General features: G+C 37.2%; 1 protein-coding gene across 4 annotated transcripts in view; it reads right to left on the bottom strand.

Moving 5' to 3' along the window:
- The window catches only part of DNAH7 (dynein axonemal heavy chain 7), a 225,785-nt gene that overhangs the window by 167,190 nt on the left and 30,714 nt on the right, over nt 1-27,881 (bottom strand). For all 4 annotated transcript variants that reach the window (XM_068544746.1, XM_068544747.1, XM_068544749.1 and 1 more), the window contains exons 10-18: nt 25,782-25,965; nt 24,955-25,134; nt 20,142-20,414; nt 18,892-19,019; nt 16,521-16,599; nt 12,976-13,200; nt 10,731-10,877; nt 8,227-8,912; nt 6,067-6,253 (exon numbers count right to left, since the gene is read on the bottom strand). In XM_068544746.1, coding sequence (XP_068400847.1) covers nt 6,067-6,253; nt 8,227-8,912; nt 10,731-10,877; nt 12,976-13,200; nt 16,521-16,599; nt 18,892-19,019; nt 20,142-20,414; nt 24,955-25,134; nt 25,782-25,965 — 2,089 coding nt within the window. The remainder of the gene's footprint in view (nt 1-6,066; nt 6,254-8,226; nt 8,913-10,730; nt 10,878-12,975; nt 13,201-16,520; nt 16,600-18,891; nt 19,020-20,141; nt 20,415-24,954; nt 25,135-25,781; nt 25,966-27,881) is intronic.

Genomic DNA, 27,881 nt, shown 5'->3' with positions numbered 1-27,881 from the left:
TTATAAAGGTTATATTTGAGAAAAGACTTCAAGGAAGCAAAGGTACTCATTAGTTCTGCAGATATTTGGAGGTACAGCATTTCAGGAACAGGGTCCAGTCAGAGCAAAGGTTCTACAGCAAAGGGTGCTTGGCATGTGTGATTGAAAAAAAGAAGAAGAAGAAAAAAGGAAGCTAGTGTGGCTGGAATAGAGAGAGTAAGGTAAAAGTTATAAAGACAGAGAGGTAAAAGGGTAGAGGGAGCAAATCAAGAACTTCCTGTTCAAGGAAACCATTGCCGTGTCCCATCAGAAGCATTTCTCCCTTGGATACTAAGATATTTCAACTAGCAAGAACAAAGCAGGGCAGCAAAATTATTGTGAGAAGTTTATTGGGTGAATTGGTATAAAGTGTCACTGACATTTTCACTAAATTCCCAGACCCATGTACTCTGCCTATGGGAGAAACTCTGTATTTGGAGCTGGTTGAGAACTTATGCTATGTATCCTCTAGAACTGCACCCCAAACTCACAAACTCACACTTTTCTTCCTGCTGGAATAGCAACTGAGTCTTCAACATGAGACATTCCACTTTTTACGAGGTCAATGCTCACATAGGACCTGTAAATCTTATGAGTATCAGTCAATTGCCTTATTTCCCTTGTAGTGTGGGTTCCTTAGCAGAAGCAATGTTGTGTGGAAACTGTGACAATAAGTCATTCAGTAAGTCAGTGAATGACAGTGTTGACAGAAACTTGGAATAAGAAAGAAAACCCCTCTGGTGCAGAAAAATCACTGATCCCTTCTAAGTTGAAAGAGGTCCAACGTATTTAATTCCTTCTAAATGGCTGCCTGGTCCCTTCAGGTGTGACCCTGTATCAGAAGCATGTTGTTAGTTTCTGCTGTTGGCAGCTTGGACACTCAGCAGTGTTGGGTAAGGGACAGCCCCTAATGACAAGTCCTTCCATAATTCCCACCTCTGCCATCATGACTTCTTTGTTTGTAGCTTGAGTGACCTCCTCCAGTTTGATGAGGAGAGTTCTGGTTTATGCTTGCTCTCCTAGCTTACTTATTAATTGCTTTAACTCTCAGAAATTCTGCAGTCTGGACAACATATCATGTGATTATTCTATTCATAGCTCACTGTGCATACAATGGCATATGCTGACTGACATTCACAAAATAGATCAACTGGTCAACTAATATTATCAAGTGCCTCCTTTTGCAGTGCTGCGTATTATTAAACACTTACATGGAGCACAAATATACTCATACTCTAGTCTATTCTGTGATCCCTTATACCTCTTCCTCAGACCTCCTTGTTGCCAGTCTTTCAATCTTGTTTCTTCTAAGTCCTTGATCATACAGCCAAACTGTTTGCTACTGACTATGATCAATATAGAGCCATACTTCTGGCCATTTGTATAGGCAAGGTCTAAAAAACCCCTAATATTTGTTGAAGTTGTAGGATTCCCTTCCTACTACCTTTTAAGTCGATCCCCTAAGTAGGGGGCGGGGAAGGTTGTAATTTCTGCTTCTGGATGATACGCAAGAAATATTTTGCAGCAATCTATAAACCAGTCTTTAATTTCTTTAAATCATATCAAGGATTTTTTGGCATTTCAACTTCATTTAGGTAGGCCATCACAGAAGCCAGGTTTTGGTCAAAAAAGCAAGTAAAACAGAAATCATTCACATCTCCCTGACTAGCTCATGGAAACCAGGATCTCTGGTAAGTGCACTCACATCAATACATTTGACTGTATCTAACTTAGGTTCTCCCTAGGCAAGCACTATTGCAATATAATACCTCCTATATTCCTTAGGATTCTGACAAGGCTTCTGGCAAGGGAGGCTCTCAGTGTGAGGGTCAGGGTACCCAAAGTCAATCAAATTCACCCAATTGCCCCCATCCTCAGTTCTCACCATCCCACTCTTTCCCAGTAAGTAAATTATCTTTCACAGAACAGATCTGGTAAGGCTGTGAATTAAATTACATTATAATTTGGCAACCTGCTGGATCAGACTCTATGATTTTTGGCTATGTCAAATTTGTAGCTATGAGACTTAAGAGGCTCTCGAGGGCAATCACAGAAGCACCTTAATCCTCTGACCATGTCTTGAGCAAAGAATTTAAGCCCTGAATTATGCCATTTCTTTAATTTCTCCAGTGTCTTAGAAAAAATTCAGCCCATCTCACATCCATTGTATTTCAAATTTGCACTCTATTGACCTACCACAGCAGTCACCTGGTCCACCAAAGCATCGCCTGTAAAACAGACACTTCATTCCAGGAAACCAAGAGAATAATTTAAGTAAGTGAATTTTGGAGTGCATGCCAGGTACCACCAGGGTTCCATTTTCAGATGGTAACTAGATTTTAACTACCCTAAAATCCAACCTGGTCATATAGACCAAGATCTTAGATGCCAACTTTGAGGGTTTGATATCTTTATTCAGAGTTCAGTGCAGAATCCTTCTAGGTAATTAAGCAAAAGGAAATTTAATATAGGGAATTAAGGTATTACAAAATCATTAGAAGGTCTAGGGGAGCACACTCCAGGCTGGGCTTCCAGGCAAGACTCCTAGAACCTGTGGAACTGATCTTCCAGGAGTGTTGCTACCTCTGCCTCAGTAAGGACAAAAGGACGCCACCACTAGAAGTAACTGCATTCAAGAACACACCATGGTGGCTGTGATTCTAGGATCAGAGAGCAGGATCACGAAGCCACCATCATCATCGGCTGTAAATACCCATAAAACTGGTGACCAGACACTGAAGTCTGTCGGAAAAGAAAAAAAAAAAGTGATCTTGCTTGACAGCAGAAATAGCTAAAATGGCAAGAAGATGGCCACTGTATGCCTTCCAAATCCCAAATGAGCGTACCTAATCATCGAAATCGAATTCACTTCCAGAAACTTAGATGCTAAGGCATCTGGGAGACACAATTTTAGCTTTCCAGCTCACTAGAAAGAGGTGAGATGCTTGGTGCCAAGTGATCATATTTACTATAGTAAAAGGAAAAAAGAAAAATAATGACTCTATGCTTTTGGCCTGAAAAACAAGGGGAATAGTGTTCATATTTCCTGAGATGCAGTTAGACTACAAAAGGAAAAGGTTTGGGGAGAAATTCAAGAGTGCCTTTTCCTGCCTTGTATGAAATACAAAAGACTCATGTGGATCAAAAGTCAAGTTTGGGTACACACAAAAGATTATCCACTTCTTTCAACCCCAAATGATGGGCAAGTCACTGGTCCTGTATTAGGGAGGGGGCCCAAGAGAGTCCCTAGAAAAGTTTTCAAGTGCATGTAAAGAGAGGAGGCTGATGTCTTCTTCTCCAACTGGAAGTCTGTTCCATCACCAGCATGCTGACCTGTGCCAGTGCTATCAGAACAGGAGAAGAACTCTGGGAGAAAGTGGTATGGTGGGACGACCAGGTGAAGGAAGGGCAAGGACCATGTGCTCAAGGTTACCAAGAAGTACAGAAGATGGATCCCAGGTGCTGCAGACCCCAGGTGAAATTAAGGGCTACAGATCTGTGAACTACTACTAGAATATGGGGCCAAAGACATGCATATGAGAGGCATGTGGCAAAAGCCATCATTGGTAGATCAGTTGGAAGATGGGAGTCAAGTCTGGCAGAGGATGACCAAACCTAGGGGAGATGCTCAAGATAGCATCCCTCAGCAGCCAGAGCTTGTCGGGGTCTTCACCTGTCCACACTGAGTTAATCTGTGGACTTCACCTCTCCACAACTGGTCACAAAGCTAGACTAGTTGTGATGACCAACAGTAAAGGCACAGTGCAGGTACCAGAGATAGGAGGCCGTCCACCTTATGACCACCAAAGAAAAGAAGAGCCAATTTGGCTGGATCAGTTACGTCAGTACATTTTCTCTCCCTCTCCCTCTTTCTCCCTCTCTCTTCCTCTTTCTACTTTCTCCCCCTCCTTCCCTTTTTCTCTTCACCTCCTCCCTACCTTCTCCCTGTCCCAATACCAAGTGATAAGACCAGGAAAGAGAGAAGCAGTGTGGGAGGGCGCAGTCCCCACCCCACCAGAGCCTCAGGGCTACCTGACTACGGGTAGGGGAAGAGTTCTAAGTAGAACAAGAGATTGAGGTTTTCAAGCAGGTACAGCTCGGTCTTCATAGGCAAAACTATCTTAATAACCAAAAGTGACTGGAAAATCCCGGAATTACACTGAAAGGTCAGTAAGGGAGCTTTCCCCAGTGAGAAACAGCCTTTGGCCAAGCGTAGTTAGGAGCAGGTACCAAAACATACAACAATTTCATGCTTATACCTTAAGGAACCAAGATAACCTCAATCAAGCCATTTATATTAACAGCATCATTTACATTCTGTTTTTAACCTCTGAGCCTTTTCTCTTGGCATAGTTCTAAAAGAACATTTATTAGAAACCCCTAAGACTGAAAGTGATGGCTTTTTGTACCAAGCATTTAATCCAGTGGCTTCTACTATACAGATCATCCTCATTAGCCTTCCTGAGAGAATATGGATTTATGTTTCTTTGCAAAGCTCTGGAGAATATGGACAAAAGCTGTCCTGAATACTAACATATTGAGAAAAAGAAAATGTAAAGCCAGTTGAAGAAGATAATCAAGTCTTATAGCAAAAGTAAATGAAGTGTCATCCAAAGAAAACTGCTTATTTGGGAATGAGAGTAAGTAATGTTTTTCTGTTAATATGTTTTTAATTCGGTTTTATAGAATTGAAAATCTTTCTCCTTTATTTACTAGACTCAGCATAGCTTCCCCTTTCCTAGGCATTGAACTATCCATAAAATTTCCCTAGCAATATGAATTTTGAAGAGTATTTTGATCGAATGTCAAAAAAAGAATTTTTTTAACTTTTAAAATTATATTAACTAGGAGAATACAAGCATCTACTTTTTTTCTTTTTTGGGCAACAAAAAAATTCTACTTCATCCCCTTCCAAACAAAAATGTATACATGTTTTAAGGGTTTTGCCCTGTTGTAAGGAAACAATATAGGAAAGGCTAAATTTATAAAACAAATTAATTAGAAATGCGTAAATGTGTTACAAAGTGACTCACCAGTAGGTCCTTTAAATATGGAATTCCAGTGTGATTAATTCTACAAAAGTTTGGTTTATACAGAAGCTTTGTTTCAAGTATTATTACATAAAACGAAGTAAACTTATTAAATAAACAGACCCATGTCCATCTTATGGAATATTTTCCTATAAAATCATATAGTTGACACTGATACAGTATCATCAGTATTTAGGATTAGAGTCACAATTTTCAAAGTTTAAATAATAAAAATATGCATATTTCCATTTTAGGGTAGAAAAACTTTAAGATAATACTCTTCCTATCTTACAATATTGTATTTTATCAAAACACCAATAGAGAAGTTTACATTCATTTAATGATATAATTTAATAGCTAATATTTCTTGTATTTTAATCTTAACTTCCACTAACACACAAACCACGATTTGCAGGCAGTAAATAAATAAATGCCTTTTGAACTGAACAAAAACCATACCTTTTACGATGTTACTGATTTTTATTAAATTCCCTCCTTAACTTAAATTCTAAGTTCTCCACTGTATTTGTGTGGTGATTGATTGGTAGATTGCATTTTGTTTGTATTTATTGGGCCCTTTAAGTATATTTACCTTTGCAGCTCTTCTATTTTTTTTTTTTTTTTTTTGGTCCCTACAGAGAAACTTGTTGATTGAGCGGTTGGCATGCTGACCTTTTCCCACCACAGTACATTTCAGTGGTGGTGCAGCCAGTAACATGGGGGCCAGAGAACAGACAGGACAGTGTGCGCTGAGTACACTGTCTTCCTACCAGAGCGTCCAGGAAGAACCACTGCTAGAACCACTATCATTAAATAATGCAAATTCAATTTTGACCTCAATAAGTAATCAGGACAAAACACCTATTTTCCTTTTGATGTTTCTTGCTCCTGGGATTCTAAAATAATATCTGAAAAGGAGCCTATGTGGGAAAAAGACTATGGCTTATTTAGATTGTTTTGAACACAAAAATCATGTCACTTCAACAAAACAATCACATTCTCAGAGATTTTTACCTACCTGTACTACACTTTTCATTATATCTCTCCACGTTTTATCCACGGTTGTAAATCGTCTGCCTTCCTCAGGCATTTGAGACATAATGTCCGGAGAACTAAAAATGGGCTCCAAATACAGCCACGTGGCTTGGACCTTGAGCCATTCATCCAGAATCTCCTGAAGCAGCAGGAGTTTGCCCTCCCATTCCCTGAGAAGCAAAACACAGTGGCTCTTATCAACAGCAAACCAAGCAATGTTTCAGATGATAAAACTCAAAAACCATGACTAGGCTGTCAGTCTTATATGCAATGGTGTTATTCCAATTTCCATTCTTCTACCTACTAGCTTTGTTCTACAAAATCTGTCTCTAAATAATAGCATCAACATTTATGCTAATACAGATATATACATGTTAGATGTACCTATCTACAAATGGGTTGGTTTCTGTATATCAGTAAACCTTTCTGCAATCCGATTCTATGGACAAAGGGTACAAACTGAGAAATGAGATTTTAGAGATACTAATGGTATTCTCAATCAAGGGCACTCGGAGCTTCTTAGGAAAGGTAATTTACATCCAAGATTTATTTCTTTTAACATTCTTATTTTTTCAGTTTTTTAAAAATTTGGGGCCATAAAGGCTTTATTTCCAGAATAAAATATTTCAATTCATAAGATATAACTGGCATTTAAAGAAAAATCTACATAATCTTAAATATACTAGTGTGGCATTCGTGAGAAGGAAGCATTTTTGAATTTACAATGAGTTATCAGTTTATTTCTAAATATGGAGAACAAAAACAACTTAACTTCCTCAAGAATAAATATTATAATTACAGCATAAACTGACAATTTTACAAGCACAGTTCTATGGTCTTTGCATGTATTTGCTCTATCCTCACAACAACCCTAGGAGGCAGGGTCCAGAGTGTTGTATCTTTTTACCAATAGGGAGACTAAGGTACATAGAGGTAAGTACCAGGTTCAAGCTCACTCAGCTAATGAACAATAGAGCCAGATTTGAACCCAGACAGCTGTAACCACTACACTATAAGAGACAACATAGCCATAAAGAAGAAGGATTGGTTAATGGCAACAAAACTTAGAGATGGGATGGCTTTATGTGTAGATTCATACATTACTCATCATTTATAATTTTAGATTGTGAAAACCAAGAAATGTATACAGGAGTTCAAAAAGTCGCCAGGCATTTTAAAATGTCTTTCTAAAATACCTTCCTTTCAGTGTTCATCAATAAATGTGTCTTTCACACAGGGAAATGAATGCCTCTACCTCCTTCTGGTGCTCTTCCCTCTTTCTCCATTTAATCCCTGACTAATGCAGAAAATTTCTCACTAGCTAATGATCTCATGAATAGTCCTTAAAAATAGAATCTGGATATACCACTTTCAGAGAAGTTCAAAAATTACTCTTGATGAGCACATTGGAGCAAGCTGGGCAGGAGGCACAGCAATCAAACACTGAGCCAACACCAACAGCTGAGCAAGCTCAGGTTTAGGATAATATATCAATAACCAGGGGCTGTTATCACCAGGCAGGTAGCTTTCCCTCACCATGCAAATTCACATTGAAGTTGGTAGTCTGATTTGGATTTACTCTTTTTTAAGATAAAATATAAGCTGCTTAAAACAAATCACAAAAAAATTTAAAAACTGACAGGATAAGGGTCAGATTTAGTTGGCTGTGTCAGATGCTCAAAATTCCGGACGAGAATCATAGTTTCATGCTTTTGCACTTATCTAGCCATCCTTTATGCATATGACTGGAAATTACAATAGACTTTGAGGAATCATCGACAACAAACTAATCAGTACATTTGGAAAATTACATTATCTTCTTCAGTTTTACAGTTTATATGTTCTATAAACTATGTTCATAGGCATGAGACTATTTTTGAGAGTCAAATGTATAAGATCAGACTGTGGGCAATAAAAATGAGTATCTGGAGGCTGACTGTCTATTACCTTTGTTATGAATATACATGATAGCAAAAGGATCAGGACTCTTCCAAAAGCAATAAAGGTTATCATCCCTTACAATACACTATTTAGCATATTAAGTGTAAAGTACAGAATCAACTTTTAAGAAGAACTGTATATTACATATGAGTGATAATTTTGGTAACATAGTATAATCACTGTCACATAAATAACACTTTACCTCATTTGTTTTTCATAGGGTTTAATGAAAGGAGATCCTCGCATAGTTTGTGTCTTAATAATGTGGTCATCCAACAACATCTGAATTTCATCAACTGATGACAAAATGAATGTCCCACTTTCTCTATAAGGAAGAATGACAAATTCCACTGCATCCCATTCATTAATCATCTTCTCCATGGCCTTTTCGAGAGAATATTCTTTGCTAGCTGCTTCACTAATACCTTCAAACCTATCTAAATATGGTTCCAGATTCATATCGAAAAAAGAGAAGAGAGTGGAATCATCTGCTGGCTGCAGGGGGTAACCAACGATGCTGGACATGGCCTCCCAGTGCCTGGGGCGCAAACCAGGATTACAAATCACTTGAATGAGAGGAATGTGCTGCTTGAAATCTTCCACCTTTGCCCTTACTTTTTTTGTCATTGCCAATGCATTTGGAGAATCATGGAAGGTTTTCTCCAGCTTATATAGTCCTCTCCAGTAATTTCCAACGTCTGTTTCTACTTGGTCTGGATTCACCTTGTGATATGGTCCTTCTGTCCATGCCCTGTATTTGGTGCTAAATTCTACACCAGTTTCATAGAGACGAAGATAAGGGTTCAAACCATCTTGGATTTTTTTACGTTGAGGATATATTGATGGTAGCCAACCAAACGCCTCCTCTTCAGCGTTAAACTGCTCAATCTGGAAGGACAAGTATTAAATATGTTATTCTGAAAGTGAATGATATTCAAAATAAAGTTTTAAAAAATATTTATATCAAATGTGACCAAAAAAACCTCTCATTAAACCCTAAAGTTAAATTAGGCCATAACTAGAAAAACTGAGCAGTAATGTCTTTTTTCCTATTTGCTTTATTTTGTTTATTTTTGTTGTTCCTATTTCTTTTTTATTACAGTTTCCAGAGAAAAATGATTGGTTAAGTTAGTTTAAACAGTAAATTTATGAATATTAAAAGTCTCTGCCCATCCAGATATACTGAGAATATAGCTTCATTTATTAACTCACAAGAACTTAATTACTTTTTAAAAATTCATTTATTTATTTATTTTTGGCTGCGTTGGGTCTTTGTTGCTGCACACAGGCTTTCTCTAGTTGTGGCGAACGGGGGCTACTCTTCGTTGCGGGCTTCTCATTGCAGTGGCTTCTGTTTGTTGCAGAGCACGGGCTCTAGGTGCACGGGTTTCAGTAGTTGTGGCACGCAGGCTCAGTAGCTGTGGCTCGCAGGCTCAGTAGTTGTGGCTCACAGGTTCTAGAGCACAGGCTCAGTAGCTGTGGCCCACGGGCTTAGCTGCTCCGTGGTATGTGGGATCTTTCCAGACCAGGGCTTGAACCCGTGTCCCCTGCACTGGCAGGCGGATTCTTAACCACTGTGCCACCAAGGAAGTCCCAAGAACTTAATTACTTTTAATAAACACAGCATTGTGTTAGATACTGTGGAAAATAGAAAAAAGTATATTGCAAAGTACCAATTCCAAGAGTTAGTAATCCAGATGAGGAGTTAGATACCAATTATTTAATAATATAAGGCAACAGAAGAGATGTGTTAGAGCAGTAGCCATTTAATATAAAATGAATGGTATACTTTTAAAAATGCTATCACTCAGAGACAAGAGAGCCTGCTGAAATAGCGCAATCACAGATGCTAGAGAAGCTACAACCAGGGCTGGGTCTTGAAGGTAAGTAGGATAAGAGACACAAAGAAAGCATTAATTTCCTCTTAGATTAGTAGTGAAGTTGTGAGGATATGGGAGATGTAGATGAGAAATCTACAGAATTGAAAAGAGTGAGATAGATATGTAAATTATGCAGATTACTTAAAATTTCAGTGGCATCAGTTTAAAAAAATCTACAATTTCTCGTCTCAACATATATTTACATATCTGAGATTATTATAAACTATTTAATTACCTGAACTAAGATATTAAAATCTTACAATATATAAAAAATGGTAGAGCATCATAATATGGTCTGTTTTCATATTTCCCCTTTTTATAAAAAACGCAATTAAAAATTTCAAACTTCTAACATGGCAAAGAGTACGGCTTTTTCCCACCCAGCTGCTACTAACGAGACCACTGATTTCTGAAATAGCGGTATTAGGAACAAAGTAGCTTGATGGGAGAAAATAATGGACCTAATTTAAAAACACAGCCACCAAATCTAAGCTGGCTTCCATGGAGGTGGGAAATCTAAACAGTAACCAGGTGTCATCACATAATGTAAATGATCAAGATTAAAAAGCAGATGGAGATATAACGCTATCTTTAAAATAAAAGATGAAGGCCACTGAAATGTTATTACTACCAATAGAAAACAGCAATGTTGCTCCCTCCTTGAGGCATGTCTATAAAATCTATTTGTGCCATTCATATTAATCTCTAATTCAATGTAGTTAAACTCTTTTATTTGAATCCATTTCTTAAAGGTGAATACCCAATACAAATTCAAATGCTCATTCTGTTGAACTAATTCATCCTATTAAGAATTTTTAAATTATACCTTGTCTGCTGCTAAATCCAACTTTCCATTCAGTGTCTGAGCCTTTTTCAGGTACCGCTGTATATCTTGAAGATCTCCAAATGAGTAGAATTCTTCTGACTGTTTAGCATAACTCTCCAATTCCTCCACAAACCGTTCACACCGTAACTAATAAAAACAATTATTTTCGTTATTATTTTTAAGAGTAAAAACCCCTAGGCATCAAGAGAAAATTTTAGAATTTGTAAGGATTATCAGAATTGTTATTATTCTGTCACTGGCAAAATATGAAGAAAGGGATGATCTTGAAGATGACTGGGATCAAAAATATACAGAATTTTTAAGAGCTGGGATTTAAGATTAATGGATTAAGATTCCTATAATTCACAAATTAGAGAAAGTTTACCCTTGTATTATCAAGGTAAGAAGTTCTAATAAAATGAATAAGAATGTGCTAAACAATGGTATTTCTTTAGTATGCTAATGAAATACAAGCACTTGAAAAAATCTCACAATAATCAAGTATGAGGCTAAAAGTGAAGTCCAATTTTTTTTTAAGGCCTGTAAAGGTAGCATTTTTAGAAACAACTGGAAAAAACTGAATTTCTTTAATTGCGTTCTGATATTCAGGTATCTCTTCAATTAGCAATGCTAAAACAAAGTATTCCAAAGTTATTTTTCTTGTCCCATGGGCTCTCTTCACAGGAAATAAAATAAATAAATCCAGATTTAAAAGCCGAAAAACTAAACCCTTCCAGTATAAAACAGGTGTGTGTGGGTTTGTTTTTTTTTTTTAATGAGAATGGCTTCTTACAAAAGTGTCATTGGTAAGGCATTCCAAATTAAATGGCTCTTAAAAAAACAGCTCTGAATAAAATATTCAAAAGTCAAATCTAGGTTATTCAAAAATAGATTTTATATTTTATAGATTATCTAGGTTGATTTCTGTCCTCTTTGGTTTCCTGGCCAATTTATTGCTCTGGCCCAGTGGGGGAAGGAAAATGAGAGGAAAAATTCATTAACATTATGTGTAGTTTGTAGAATGGTATACATTACAATGAAGTATAGATAATTCTGGGCCACCTAGTGATTTCCTAAGGGTCTATTATATTGTAGCATAAGCATCAAATACCCATGATGCTTTCTACAGGTTTTAAAAATTTCTGAAATGGCCTAAACATAAAACAGAAATATAGACTTATAGTTTAAAATGAAGGGTTTTTTTTTTGTTTTAAGTCTATAATTTATTCTGCAAACAACATATGCTGCCAATTAATCGTATTTGCTATAGTGAGGTAGAAAGAGGCTAGGCTTGCTATCAAACAGCTCTACCGGCTGACTTGAAACAGGCCTCTTCACCTTCACCTGGGAACCTTAGTCTCTTCATCTGTAAAATGAGACTGAAAATACTGTGTCATTTATTCACATAATAGCTATGAAGCGCTCATGGCATTTCTGTGTGTCAGGCACTGTGCTAGCCAAGCAGATATAAACGGAGAAAAGGTAAAAACGAGACAGCCCTGCTATCAAGGAGCTGACCGACTAATGGGGAGATGGAAATAATAACATAATGATCAGATAATTAGCCCGGTGGAGACGTGTTAAAAGTGACATGGGAGCAGAGGAGAAGCAGTACTGGAGTCTGACTGAAAGGGCTTCTCAGAAAGTCAGCTGACTTTGCTAGATAGACAGGCGGGGCGGCAGGTCACTCCAGAGAGAATGGAGAGAGTGGGTAAGAGATGAGAGGTGTAGGAGAGCGGGGACCAGACGTTGCTCAGGGTTACTGAAGAGTCAAGAGCAAGAAGTGGGGAGAGGTAGGAGGTGAGGCTGCACAGGCAGATGGGGGGAATCACACACCATCTTATACGTAGGACACACACACCAAATGTTCAAGTTACGGAACGTTATAGTGACGGTTCTGGGCATGGTACTTAGGCAAGCTGGTGATTATGAGGTGTGAAGGCACACCTTACCAAGGGAGCTTTGACCTTAATAAAAATAAACTCAAGACAGTACTATAAACCGTATCAGATAAATACTATTCTTATTAATGGTCATTTGTGGGCAATATATTCAAATGTTTTCTCCCTTGAAAAATCAAGAAATGATGCCACATCCATCCATTATGTGTCCTATCCTCTACTAAGACTTACGGGAGGAGAGAGCTAAGATATACTATCTGTGAAATAGAGGAGCTGACATTGCTATGTAAGAAGTTAAATATTTCCAGAAAATGAAAATAATTTAAAATATCCATGATTCCCACCTTAAGACCTTCTTGATATTGTTCTGTTTTCTCCTTAATGATTTTCCTGTGTTCGTCAAAAATTTCATCCATTCTTCCATACCACTGGAAGACATTATTATTTAGCCTAATGTCTGCTGGAGAAAAGTTGGTACACTCAATGAGGAAGGCGAGGCAGTTTTTAGAATCCACCAATCTCCGTCCCAGTTCAATCATATCAACTGTCTCTACTTTCTGAATATAAGCCTGAGGGAAAACAAAAATTACAGATGGCATTTTAAGGAACGGCTCATGTCAAAAAATAGCCTGTAGAAATACACTGCATAAATATGTACAGACTTGTTAGAAGAATAGACTTTTCGTTCCAAATAGGGGACTGCAGCACAGTCTGCTTCTCATGCATCCTGAAAACCTTTACTGACAGAGCAGGGCGAAAAACAGAAATACTAAACAACACACAAAGAGCACTGGAAAACCAAAGGATGCTATGGTTCCCTGGAATATAAGAAGCAGATGCTGAGTGATATCATTTATTCTTTCAGAAGAGCATTTCGGGCACCTATTACGTGCCTGATACTGTGCCAGGTGCTGGCAATAACAGTGTGACAGAAACAGACCTGGGCTTTGTCCTCAGAGAGCTTACAGTTTAGTGGAGGGGACAGTTAGTCAAATAACCACCATAACAAATGTAAAATTGCAAACTTGCAACAGACACCAGTGCTGCAACACTTTCCTTAGTTATAAAACTAAAATATAACTGTAGACAAATTTAACAAGGAATGTGCAAAATCTGTGAGGAAGACTACAGTACTTTATTGAAGGACATTTTAAAAGTACCAAATAAATATGGAAACACACGTTAAAACATAATATTATAAGATGTAAATTCTCCTCCCATCAGTCTAGAAAGTCAATGCAATTTCAATCAAAATTGCAATGGCATTTTAAAAAACTAAATTTGATATAATTTTAAAAGTCTCTGAAAGTACTCAAGAGTAGGCAAAGATAATCATGAAAAAGGAAAACGATAGAGACTAGCCCTGCTAAATAGCAAAATATACTATATAGATGCAGTAATTTAAACAGTTCCTGTTCTGGCTCAGGAGTAGAGAATGGAACAGAACAGAATTTAGAAATAGATGCAAGTACAAATGGAAATTTAGTGTTGAAAAAGAGGCATATCAAATCAGGAGTGAAATGACAGATCATTTAATAAATTGTACTGAAGTAATTGGCTATTGATTCTGGAAGAAAGTAAGAGCCCTATTTACTTAGTACAAGTACAGAGAAGGTATACTGTTAAGTGAATAAAATAATTTGCAGGAGTAATGATTCTATTTTTGCAAAAACAAAGCTCTGTGTGTGTGTGAGTGGGTGAATATATAGGTGTGTGTGTATGTGTGTGTATACATGCACATGGAGGTGCCCATGTGTATGTACATATATACATGTAGCTCTCTCAAACCTCTTTTGAAACATATTAATTTGTGCATATATCTTAATAATATAAATTCTGAAAGAAACCTGCTATCCCACTGAAAAATGAGAAAACTGGCAATTACTTGGACCTACCTGTGTTTACCTTCCCTGTTATACCCCACACCTCCTTGTCTATGAAGTAAATGCTTTTTTTCTTAATGCTTTTAAAGTTCTTTTAAATCTCTAATAACCACCTCTCTCTGGCTCTCCCTTTTCATCACTCTCCCTAGTGCCATATATATACATATGTTTGGAAAGAACCATTACCCCAAAAAAAGGAATTATGGAAAAAGAGGAACTTTTACTTTGTACAATTCCATATTGTTTAAATATTCACTTTTGTAATTAAAAAGAAAAAAAGGACATTGCCTTAAAATCTTTCATTGATATGTCATTCTAATTAGAATAAATGTTTTTCTGTTGCAAATCCAAACAGTGATCTAACTGAAAATACATTTTTGTAATTTGGTTAATCAGCTTTTCATGTAGTCAAACAACTGCACTTTTATTTCCTCTTACTGATAAAAAATGACTGATGTCTGTATTGAATAAACTGAGAAGATGTTTATGCCCTTACAGGAATAAACTTTTTCAAGATACAGAAATATTTTAAATATTAGGTAATGAATCCTATTTGCTAATTCTGTGAAATGTTGCTATGAACAATAGAAATTCACACTAAATAACTCCAAATTCCTAAATATTTCCTGTGATGGTTAAGAGGGTAAATAAATAACACTCTTCATACTCAGTATTCATTTTTTTCAAAGGAATTTCCAGCTATGGAACTCTCCAGCTACCTTTCAAATCATCCATAATCAAAGTATCACTTGATGTTCTATAATAACTCATGTAAAATATAAAAAGTTCTAAAAAGGATATCATAGGTATGTTTGCATTTGATACACATACACATAAATTCACATGTTAAGAACCCCAATCCAAGTACAAATACTTCAAAGGAAATAGAAACCTTTAGAGGCTGATATGTAAAATTTGGTTCTAGTGATTTTCACAAATTTTTCTTTAAGTGAATAATTTAACGTACATAATCATTTGAACACCTTTTGTAATTTCCTACCTATACAAAGTTTTGAATGATTTAACATGTTTTGCCGGGTTTGCTTAAATATTTTAAAATCTAGGAACACAAGGGTTCTATTTTGGATCTTCAGATTGCTAGAAAAGGAAAAAGAAGATCCTGTAAAAGTGTAATGTTATAAGAATGGAAAAGGAACAAAATAAAAGGATGATTAACAAGGTGTTTTATATTATTTTATTACCATCAGGTAGACTTCAAGCACAGAAGCAACAAGAAAAATGATGCGAGACTTCTCTAATATTTTTAGTACCATAAGTCCTATGCTCAAAACACTTTTCAGCAAACTACCACAGAAATGTTTAATATATAATAAAAGCCTATCGAAAACAAAATAAAATATTACTTAAGGATTAAATATTTGTTGATTAAAAAAATGAAGGATGACTGCATATCTCAGGTTGCCCAAGACAGTCCTGGTTTATGCCTGTTAGCATGGTAACAATTATTAATAGTGCTCTCAAAAAGATTCTTGTAGACGATTGCATTAATAACTCCAATACTTCACCTCTCCCACTATCTGTCCTTGTAGTGTCCTCTCACTGACTCTGTGGCCATTTTGGTCAACAGGCTATTCGCTAATGTGACACAAGCAGAAACTTGAAAAGCATTTGTACAACTGGGCTTGCTTTTGTGCCTCTACCATACCATGAAAACATGCTCAGCTGAGCCTGTTGAAGTTTGAGAGACAAGCGGAGCAGAGTCAAGCTGCTGAAGATAATTACACTAGTCAACCCAACTGAGAACTAGCTGATCTGACTGAGTCCAGAAGAACCATCTAGGAGGAGTGTCCAGCCTGAATCACCAAACTTCACACTCATGAGCTGTGTGTGTGTGTGTGTGTGTAACTTACTATTTTAAGCCTCTGTTTTAACTTTTGGAGCGATTTGTTATTGTATTATCATGTCAATAATTATAAAAGCTGGGGAAAAAAAAGAAAAACAATTTACTTACACACACATGACTATACAGAGCTTATAAACAATACCTTCATTTCCATCAGTTCTGCTGTATTTGGAGGAGTGCTAAGAGCTTTTTCAGATATCTTCTCAAATTCCTCACATAATCTGAAACACCAGACAAAACCCATCTTCTATAATTAAATTTTATTTCTAAATATATTCCTGGGTACTATTTTAATGTTCTATTACATGAACAATACAGATTATCTTACCTTTATGACATCTAATTAATTAAAAGCAAATTTGTGCTCATTTACTCATTCATTCAATACACATTTAATGATCATCTATTACATTCCCAGCTACAGTAATAAGTGATGGAGGTACACAAATGTGTAAGATGCAATAATGGTTCTCAAGCAGTTCACAATCCAGTAGGGACAACAAGACTATGAACAATCATTTCCAACCTAGAGTTTTAAGGGCTCTACCAGAGATTTAGTTGAGATGGCACGAAAAGATGGTCTACTTGGAAGGCACGGTTAAAATGGGCCTGTGTGCTCAGAAGCTTCTGGTAATATGCAAATATTTCCTACTGATTTAGGTTGTGGGCAATACAAACAATGAACTTACTATGGGATTTTAAAAAAAGAGTAGTGAGAGCTAAGGAAGTGCAGATAACATCTGCAGAAATTTCTTCAAGAAGATTGAAGAAGGAGAGGTGAAGGTGAAGGAGAGGGAATGGATGGTGATGATGTTGGGTTGAAGTGGAGGGTTGGAGGACGGAAGAGGGTTTTGACCATGTTTGTAAATTTCAGAGGCAGAATCCACAGTGAGGGAGAGATTTAAAATGAGACACAGAGGGGACTACTAGTAGAGCCAGGTCCAGAGGGATGGGAGGCAAGGGGGCTGAGCTCAGAGGTAGAGACGAGAACAGTGAGTGGCTGACAGACTCTTGACCTCTGAGAATGTGGGGAGGCAGATAGGGAGGGGTTCGTGGAGAGGTGAGATGAGACATGTTAAGGGCAAGGAGCTGAGGGCATTTGTATCTAGTGGTTCCTATAATAGTCCTGGTATATCCTCTATACAGCCAGTGAGTCTGGTGAGAGGCATAATTAAGAGAAACGGGGAAAAAGTAGAACTGGCATGAGCTCTGGGGGAAGCTAAGAGGAAGGGAAATAGTTATGAAATTAAAGCAAATATTTCACTCAGCATGAAATGCTGTAAGTAAAAGACATTTTCACTATTCTTCCAGTACTTTTAGAGGAAAAGGTACTTTAAGCTGAATATACTGTTCTGTTTCTCAGATAAGCCGCCTGAATCCTAGCCCTTTTCCACGTGGTGCCTCCCTCTTCAGCCTCCCGCTTCTCAGTATCTGTGAGAGCAACACAACCCACTCCTTGTTCTTGGAATACACCATGCCATGTTCATACCTCACTCCCTTCTACGTATTATTTCCTCTAACTGGAATTCTTTCACCCACATCATTCACCTGGCGGACTCCTACTCATCCTTCAAAATGAATTCCTACATCACTTCCTCTTTGCAGACTTCCCTGATTTTCCCCTCTCCTCCAAACCTCACCCTGAAAGGAAATTAATCACTTCCTTCTCTACTGTTCTACTTCTGTGGTTCAGGACAGAACTTATGGCACCCTGTTGTAATTTACTGAATTGGATGTCTATTTCCCCTTCTACAATGTAACTTTCTTCAGGAATTTTGTTCATATTCAGTCCAAGTCTCTAGTGCTGTGCCTGACATATGGTAGGTAAGTGAAGCTCCCTCCAGGCTTCTTACAGGCTAAAAGAAATATCTTTTTAATGCTTTTTCTCTAACACTATAATTATAAAAATTTCTGATTATTTGGGGGTTTTATTCCATGTAACTGATAGCAGGAAAGAGGTTCCTGGAGCCACACTATCACCAGTGCTAGAAAACTAACTACACTTCTTGCCTTAAACAGGTATTCTGCTTCACACATTAGCATTCTGTGAGTTTACTTAACATGAGTCAGTTTTCCTAAAAATCTCCAGATTGGACAACAAATGAGTTTGTAGTCAAGGTAACGTGTTACCATGGCCTTGAAGGGGAATTACAGTAACATGATGTTCCAAATTTGAGATCCTTGACAACTACCGTGTGTATCCACTGTGAAAACTCACTTTGTGTATTGATTACACAAACTTAAAAATCTGAAGTTAGATAATGTCCACCTGACTTGTACAAAAGAAATGCAAACACACTTTAATACCACCCTAATTCAGACAACTGGGAAGGCACATTCATGGTGAAAAAATACTAAAAATCACAAAATAACACTTAGAGCCAAGTTGAAATAAGTTTGGCTTTATCTTTTCTATCATTTATGACACTGCTCTAATCCATTACTTTAGTTGAGTGACAGTTGATTCTAATTCCTCCACCCCCCAAAATAAAAATATAATATTAAATAAATACCTTGTATTTACTTCCTGATGGTCTCTGAACATTTTAGCTATAAGTTTTCCACAAATAATATCTGCTCGCTTCACCAAAGCTCTGATTAATTCCTCACAGCGCATTTCAAACATTCCTAAACGAATAGTCTGCAATGTTAGGTATTAAAAGTTTAATAAACATGAAATGACATAAATGATTCCCACAAGTTTGCCTTTTTCCATAATATTGATTTTTGTGTGTGTGATCTAATACAACTGAGTTTTTTTTTTTTTTAATAGGACGCAGGCAGGGTTTTGCAAATACTCTTTTATATTTTACCACTATCTTCTGGGTGAATCTCCTTGAACAGTGTATCTTGAAAGCCAATTCTATTTCAGGACAATAATTGATATAAAAACTTTGGAGAATTGAGTTATTGCTACGTAGACAGTGCGGGATTTAAATGTTATACTTGCTCTGTACAAAAAAGTAATGCATGGTCATGGTAGTAATTTTGCAAAATATAAAAAAGGACAAAAGAAGAAAACGTTTAATTACCAGTCTGTTACTAAACAGAAGTAACCACATTTTGGTATAATTACCATATTTTCCAAAGGATTTGTAAACACCAAAGCAAAAAAAAAAAATTAGTTCTTGATATTTTTGAGGAGCCAAGTTAAAATAAATTACTTAAAAGTCAGGCTTAGGGGTTTCCCTGGTGGCGCGGTGGTTGAGAATCTGCCTGCCAATGCAGGGGACACGGGCTCGAGCCCTGGTCTGGGAAGATCCCACATGCCGCGGAGCAACTGGGCCCGTGAGCCACAACTACTGAACCTGCGTGTCTGGAGCCTGTGCTCCGCAACAAGAGAGGCCGCGATAGTGAAGAGGCCCGCGCACCGCGATGAAGAGTGGCCCCCACTTGCCGCAACTAGAGAAAGCCCTCGCACAGAAACGAGGACCCAACACAGCCATAAATAAAATAAATAAATAAATAAATAAATAAAAATTTAAAAATACTTCATGGTAAGACACTTGTTTAAAAAAAAAAAAAAAAAAGTCAGGCTTAAAGGGTAGGCCTTCAGCTCTGTGAGCCTAAGAACTATGTGTTTTGTCTGCCTCTGCACAGCCAGGGCTTACCACAATGCTTGGCACATAAAAAGGCCCAACGAACAGTTTTCTGTTGATGATAATGGTCTAATTCTTTCACTGTAGGGTCTAGAAATACATCCTAATAAAACTGGGAAAAGATCACTAGGTACAAAGAACAGTTGTACAAATGGGTCATTTACCTTTCTAGATGTGTACTGTATGTCCTCTATGAGTTTTTGGTATTTGTGAATTTCTTGTATTATTTTCTCATAATTATGATTTTCTGCAAGGAAAGCGTCAGCATCTTGCTCAGCTTTTTTGGTAATTAGAAAATCATACTTGTCATAGAGTCTGAGGTGCTCACTCGGTGCCACGCTCTCACACGTAACCACCTCCTTAATCTTTTCTTTGTGAGCTTCAACAACTTCCTTCAGAATTATCGGCTTCAAGGTTGTTGGTTTAGACTTACTTTCCTAAACAAAGGAATAAAAACAATATGAGTTACTGAAAATACTTTAAATTAAGGTAACCATATCATTCAGCTTTGTAAAAATGCCCATCTTACCATATTGTCTTTTTTTTTATTCACAAGTTCCCTTGGATTTTCTAATCTATATCTGTAGAGAGTCTAATCATAGCAGTATTTTAAATATCTCGGTTTCCTATGTTTTGTTTTTCTTAGAGGCTACCTAGGTGTGTTTTGTTTTCCTGTATGGAGGAAAGAGCAGTCACTTGAGAACATACACAAAATAAGAGCTGGAATATCAAAACAGCAAAATCCATGTTTTATTTGTACAATTGTATAGGCTAGCTTAAAAGGTAGCACTTGCATCGTACATTATTTAAAAAAAATAAGTCAGCTCAACATCATATGATCACAGTCTTTGATCACAGTCACAGTACTTCTTCACCTGGAGGAGTAATGTCTGTAGAACAAAGAAGGATTGCTTACTCATTCACTGACCTCTGAGCTTTCAGAGGTCAATGTGAACAGCAACTAGAACAGACTAAAATCCCCAGTTGCAAAATTTGCATTCTGCTACCACCATTAGAATAATGTGGGCAAGAATGTATCAGACAACAATTTTAAATAAGCAAACAAATCTCAACATCTTGTCTCCTTCTCTTTTTGAATAAGAGGACAAGTAAATGTCAAATATATATGGTTTATTATCTTGAACCACATTACACTTAAAAAATATATATGCTCTCTACCTGTTGTCCAGAAAAAGGGATTTTTAACTGCAACAGACAAAAATCATTGCCAGTAGTGAATATCCTACAGCTTTCAAATTGAGAATATGAAAGGATTCCTTAGAGAACTGGGTAATTTGTTCAGGTATCCAGGATGCATTTGTCCGCTATGCCCCCTAGTGGACATTTCAGGAAATCACACTTTTTCAGAACTAGATGCTTCATGACAACATTAGTGAATCCCACCACCATCACCACTACCTCACCCCCCAGGGCACAGCAGATACTTGGTGTCATCTTTTTTGAAAAAGAACTTTAGGATAAAGCAATATATATTATGTACTGCAATGTGAAATTGTTGGATCTAATGTGAAGCTCATTAATATTCAAGTACCCTCTGTATCACTTGTTTCCAAACTTGAGGGATTGCCAGAATCATCTAGGGATATTTTACCAGTATACCTACTTCTGAGTACAGACTGTCATTGTAAATCTACATCTCTAGGTGCAGGGAATGGGGGTGGCGGGGACCCCTGGATTTGTATTTTTAAAAGTCACCACATGATGCTGGTACACAGGGTTTTAGAATCATTACCCCACGTATAATGCCCCAGGTAAGACCTATCTCTCAAAATTTGATACCAGAAAAAATACCTGAGCAGTCTAAAACTTGTTATATTTTCCTCTTTACTGTAGAAACCAGGAAGCTTAGAGCCATATTTTATAAGCATAAAATCATAGCAACTGTCTTCATTCAGATGATTATACTTTTTTCCACTTCGAACTTTATCTAGTAACTCTTATTAACTTGTTATATCTGTCTGTTTCATAAGCTACATCTAGTCATTCTTGAGAAAGGCAGGGTATGAACAGAATAGAAAAGGATGCAATAGGTGAACTGGAATTAAACAAAAAAACAAAGTAAACAGTAAGTTTCTTGAGAGACTTCTATTTATGGTAATATGAGGAATAGATACCCTGTTTCAAAACAACGACCTAGTTCAAAACACATAAACATGCTGGGGAAAATGCCAAATATAACTTTTATAATGCATGGTTAAGGCAGTAAAATAATAAGGAAAGTCTAAGGGGCCAAACATGAGAGAATACATGAATCGGGAGGTAACTATATGCGGACGTGAGCAGCTGCCCTGGGGACTCTGCAGATCCCTGGTGGCCTAAGCTTTGCTTTAATGAGTCTCCAGCAGGATGGGCACATGTGTGGGGCTGGGTGGCATGGGTGAGAGAATGGCGGTCAGGAAACAAAGCCTCAAGCCTGAGTAAGGTGGGAAGTCAACTGATACCCCTACATAAAGCCAGGAACAATGAAAAGTGACACAACCTCACAATGAGGGTTCTGAGGACACAAAACTTCAGAATGCTGAAAGCTGACAGAACCTTTAAATGAGGGGGCAAGAAGGAAAATGTCTTGTTTGGGCCTTGCTTTTCAGTGGAGGAGAGAAAGGATCTTTGTCTTAACAATTTGGAACCACAAGCCTGTTCTCATACACATTTGGGTAAACACTCACACTGCCAGTGTCGTCCACAAAATCCTCAGGCAAGAATTTTGGTTAAAAGGGTCCTGGGGGCTTCCCTGGTGGCGCAGTGGTTAAGAATCCGCCTGCCAATGCAGGGGACACAGGTTCGAGCCCTGGTCTAGGAAGATCCCACATGCTGTGGAGCAACTAAGCCCGTGCGTCACAGCTACTGAGCCTGCGAGCCACAACTACTGAAGCCCGCGTGCCTAGAGCCCGTGCTCCGCAACAAGAGAAGCCACTGCAATGAGAAGCCCGCTCACCGCAACGAAGAGTAGCCCCTGCTCACCGCAACTAAAGAAAGCCTGCGCAGCAACAAAGACCCAACGCAGCCAAATAAATAAATAAATAAATAAAAATAAAGTTCCCTTAAAAAAAAAATCATTAAAAAAAAAAAAAGGGTCCTGGGTTTGCAGGGGCCTCCAGAGCACATGTCAAGAGAATATGCAAAATCCAGAGGAACCAACCCAAATCAAGGCCTCAAAGACTTCCCTGCATAAAGTTCTTACGCGTATAAGCCCATAATAATAAAGGAAAAACACCCACAGAAATAGACCACCAGGAGCAGGAACCAGATCAGCAAACAGAGAAGAGTAATGAATACATGACTAAGTACAAGAAACTATCAAAAATGACCAGGCCTAGTTGAAAAAAAGAAAAGTTAACGGATTCTGAGAAAATAAAAATAAAATGATAAAAAAATTAGAAGCTCTATGAAGAAGAAAATATTCTCAAAATGAATAATGTCACAATCACAGTGTTAAGTAAAATAAAACAAGTCATGGACTATTTATAAGATGACTCCATCTATACAAAGACATAGAAAAACCAAAGAGAAATTGTTTACAGATATAAAGACATGTAGTAAGTTTATGTTTAAGAATTCAGAATAATAACTACAAAATTCCCAATGGTCACTGCAGCACTGTTTACAATAGCCAGAACATGGAAGCAACCTAAATGTCCACCGATAGAGGAATGGATAAAGAAGATGTGGTATATATATGCAATGGAATATTACTCAGCCATAAAAAAGAACAAAATAATGCCATTTGCAACTACATGGATGGACCTAGAGATTGTCATACTGAGTAAAGTCAGACAGAGAATGACAGGTGTCATATGATATCACTTATGTGTGGTATCTAAAAAAATGGTACAAATGAACCAATCTACAAAACAGAAATAGAGTCACAGATGCAGAAAACAAACTTATGGTTACGAGGGGGGAAGGGAAGGGCGATAAACTGTGAGATTGGGATTGACATATACACACTACTATACATAAAATAGATAACTAATAAGAACCTACTGTATAGCACAGGGAACTCCACTCAATACTCTGTAATGACCTATATGGGAATAGAACATAAAAAAGAGTGGATATATGTATATGTATAACTGATTCACTTTGCTGTACAGCAGAAATTAACACAACATTGTAAATCAACTATACTCCAATAAAAATTAATTTAAAAAATAACTACAAAGTGCAAGATAGTGATTCCTTTGCTAGAAGGTAGAAGGATAGGGATATGAACAGGGAAGACCAGTTGGCAGGTAGAATTTAAAGGTAATAGTCATTGTTTAAGTCAGATTGAAGGTATGAAGGTGTTAACTCTATTACTGCTTAAAACTTTAAACACTAGCCTCCTGTACTCTTTTGTATGTATGAAATATTCGTACACTATTTTAAAAATGAAAAAGGGAGAAGAAAGCTACTGTTTGGACTTACGAACCTTGAAAAGCTTTTAAGTTAAGGAATTTTCAGACATGCTCATTTCATATACTAGACTGCAATAACTACTGTTGAAATATCATAGTTCAGCAGAACTTTGCTAAATATTTGGCCAGAGAGAGAAGGGAAGTAGGATCTATGATTTGGAAGTAAGGAGGCATGACTATTCCTGGAAGAAGGTGTATCAGGAAGGTAGCTAATTGGAGGAGAGTTTTACAGAGCTGGAAAAGTGTAACAGCAGTCAACAGCATGGTGTGAATGCTACAGCAAATGCTCATTGACGGCTTCAAACCAGATCACAACTTTAATTCTTCCCCCTCAGAAAGTTTTCAGCTGAGTTCAATAGAAGACTGGTCTAAGAAACCAGTATTTAAGAGAAGCTAATGGGAAAATAGTATGTTTTTAAAGCAAAACTGCCTTATAAGCCAATGTTACTAGGCCATTTGTATTCTGTAAAGCAGAGGATACCTGTCTATACTAAAAGAAGTTATTTGAAGCAAATACCATCATGCAAATTGAAGCTATCAGAATATCCTTATTACTTACCCACTTGGAATACAATTTTGCCTCAACTCTTGGCACGAAACTGACAGCCTTAATCATGACATCATAAACATTTAGAAGGATGTCTATATAGTCATTGAAATCAGGTTCAAACTTAATGGTGTCATTATCAAGAATCAGCCTCATGACAAAACCTGGATGTTCAAAAGCTCTAACAGAATCCTGCAACAAAGAAGTTATATATATATAATAAAGTATACATATATATATGCATATGAATTGTGATAGACTAAGGAGTGCACTGGTCCCAATTAGGATACATGGGAACTCACCCTTCTTCTTATGCCCTAGACAGTTAAGCCAAAGAGGAACTGTACCAAAAAGGGCAAGAGCCATTCCCAGCTAGACTTGTTGGTATCTAGTATCCACTGAGCCTACAGATCAACTATAGGGTCACGATTCCAGAAAAAGGAAGATGTGCACAGCAGTGGGGCTCTAGAATCATGAAAGAAGGAGCCCAAGAGGAGAACATTCGAATTCCCAGACTCCACTCACCCTGTAACAGGACCTTCTTCCAGAAAGAAAAGAGTTCTTTGGAGAAATCTTCCCCAGCCCTCATGAGCCAAATTTCCCAATTATGGGAATTTTTACTTATTTCCACTAACCTCACCAATGTGATGATAATAATATATCCTACATATGCAGGTTGACATTAAGTCTTTTTTTAAAACAACACGTAAGTGTAATAGGTCTAAAGATACACTTTCTGCTCTTCCACTGGTAAAGGTTATTTTATAATTATCCACTCTGAAAGAATTGAAAATAAATAAACTGGTAAATGAATATTGGTGTAACTGAACCTTACTTACGGGGGGTTGTGCAATTAAGTCTGTGAAATCTTGCATGGAAACCAAAGCGAGGTCCTGCAGCTGTAAAGTCATAAGTGTAGCAGCACAGTTGAAAAAAGATTCCAACTTGGCACTGCTGTCCCCAGTTGGCAATAGTTTTTTTTTATTACCTTGGTAATAAATATTCTGCACTTCTGGAAACCACCTTGAAAGAACAAAAGACTTTTAAAAGTTAATATTTTCAGTGAATTACTCCTCTTACATTAAGCATTAACAGTAACTTCTGAACATCTAAAGGTCTTTATAGAGAGGTATATTGCCAAGTCACATTACCCACTCTCTGAAATGTAAGCACTAGCATATTTCACTCCTCCTGGGAAAAGAAATTTTAATCATAGCCAATGGAAAATGGCTCAACGACATGATGCTGTGATAAAAAGGTAAATTGAACTCCTGGAACCATGATTCCAGCACTTTTTGAATAATATGACAATTAACGTTATTGGATATTACAAGATACTCCTCCCCAGTCTCTGAAATTGCTCTTCAGGGAATGGATTTGTCAGTTTAAAGCTAAAATGTGAATAACATTAAATCAAGGGAGGGCTTATTTGGCTCAGCCCACTTGGTAATTTATGTTATTCTATCTATTTCACAATGATAGTTGAAAACAAGACACAAAACAACAAAAGCAAGTATATTATTTTTTTATCCTCCTTAATGAGAAATCCTGAAAGAGTGACCGATTTAAAACAAGTTTCAAATGTATATGTATCCTTGTAATAAAAGGAAAGCAGTTAAATTCATATACAGATACATTATGATGATAACAAGTGAAGTTTTCAGTTTACAAAACCACTGTCCAACACGAAAATTAAGGAATATTTGTACCTCTTTCATAAGAGATAATAAATTTTTTAAAACCATGAGTCAATATAAGTTCAGGAGTTGCCTGGATGCTCCAAGAGAGATCAAAGTTTTAAATGTATGTATTCATCACTTTAACAAATACGTGTTTAGTGCCTACTGTGTGCTAGGGACAGTGTCATGGGAGATATGAAAAGATATGACATGATCCCTTCTCTCTCATAATAATGAAGGCAATGTGTCATGGCAGAAAAACAGCTTTGAAATCAAAGAATAGAGACATAATTTTCTATTTAAGTAGTAGAGAAGGGTTCTCTAGTGAAGATGGCAAATTTCACTGAAGAATAGATAAAAATGAAGTGAGGAAGACCCTGAGAAAAGGATCTGAAGTAGAAGATACTAAGAAAAATAGGTGGGAGAGGTAGGACTAATATATCTGATCATTTCACTGTCTATAATGGAGCTAATACACTAGAAAATAGGAATAAATAAGTGGAGGGAAGTCTGTGAGGCCTTTTGCAGAACTTGGGAGCTAAACACAAGCACCTGGGACAGGCTCACGCGCTGTAAACACACCGCAGATGTTTCTGCAGCGGGGCATCACTGTTAAAGCACTAGGTAAAAGGACAAAGGAGGACAAGTAGCCAATACTAAGTAGAGAAGGGCAATGCCAGATTAATGAAGGGGATTGAGAAATCTCCAGTAGTTCAGGCAAGAGATGGACTAAGTCCAGGGCTGTAAGACTGGAAAAAGGACAAAGAACAGAAAATACATTGAAAAAAATGATTCATTCAATCATTGTCTCAAAAATACTTACAGGGTTTCCCATCATGTACAAAACATTTGAGGTACTAAATATTACTCAGTCCTCAAAGTACTTATAGGTGAGTGGAGGGGAAAATGCACACACATAAATATATATTATAAAAGGAAAAAGTAATAAGAGAACAAAGTGTCAGAGGCATTCAGAAGGAAGAGATCACTTTTGATGAGGTAACAGTAAAGATTTCATGGAAGAAGGGTCATTTGGTCTGGACATTGAAAGACACAAGAGGGGCTTCTCCAGGAATGAGTTGCATTATGTGCTGTAAATAGCGTGAGGCATAATTTTTTTTATTGAGGTATAACTGATATAACATTATATTAGTTTCAGGTGTACAACATGACGACTGAATATTTGTATGTACTGCAAAATGATCACAATAAGCCTAGTTAACACTGGTCACCATAATTAAAATTTTGTTCTTCTTGGGA

This window comes from Eschrichtius robustus, chromosome 5 (genome assembly GCF_028021215.1).
Source record: "Eschrichtius robustus isolate mEscRob2 chromosome 5, mEscRob2.pri, whole genome shotgun sequence".
Taxonomy (NCBI): Eukaryota; Metazoa; Chordata; class Mammalia; order Artiodactyla; family Eschrichtiidae; genus Eschrichtius; species Eschrichtius robustus.
This window is presented reverse-complemented; position numbering and strand designations above follow the sequence as displayed.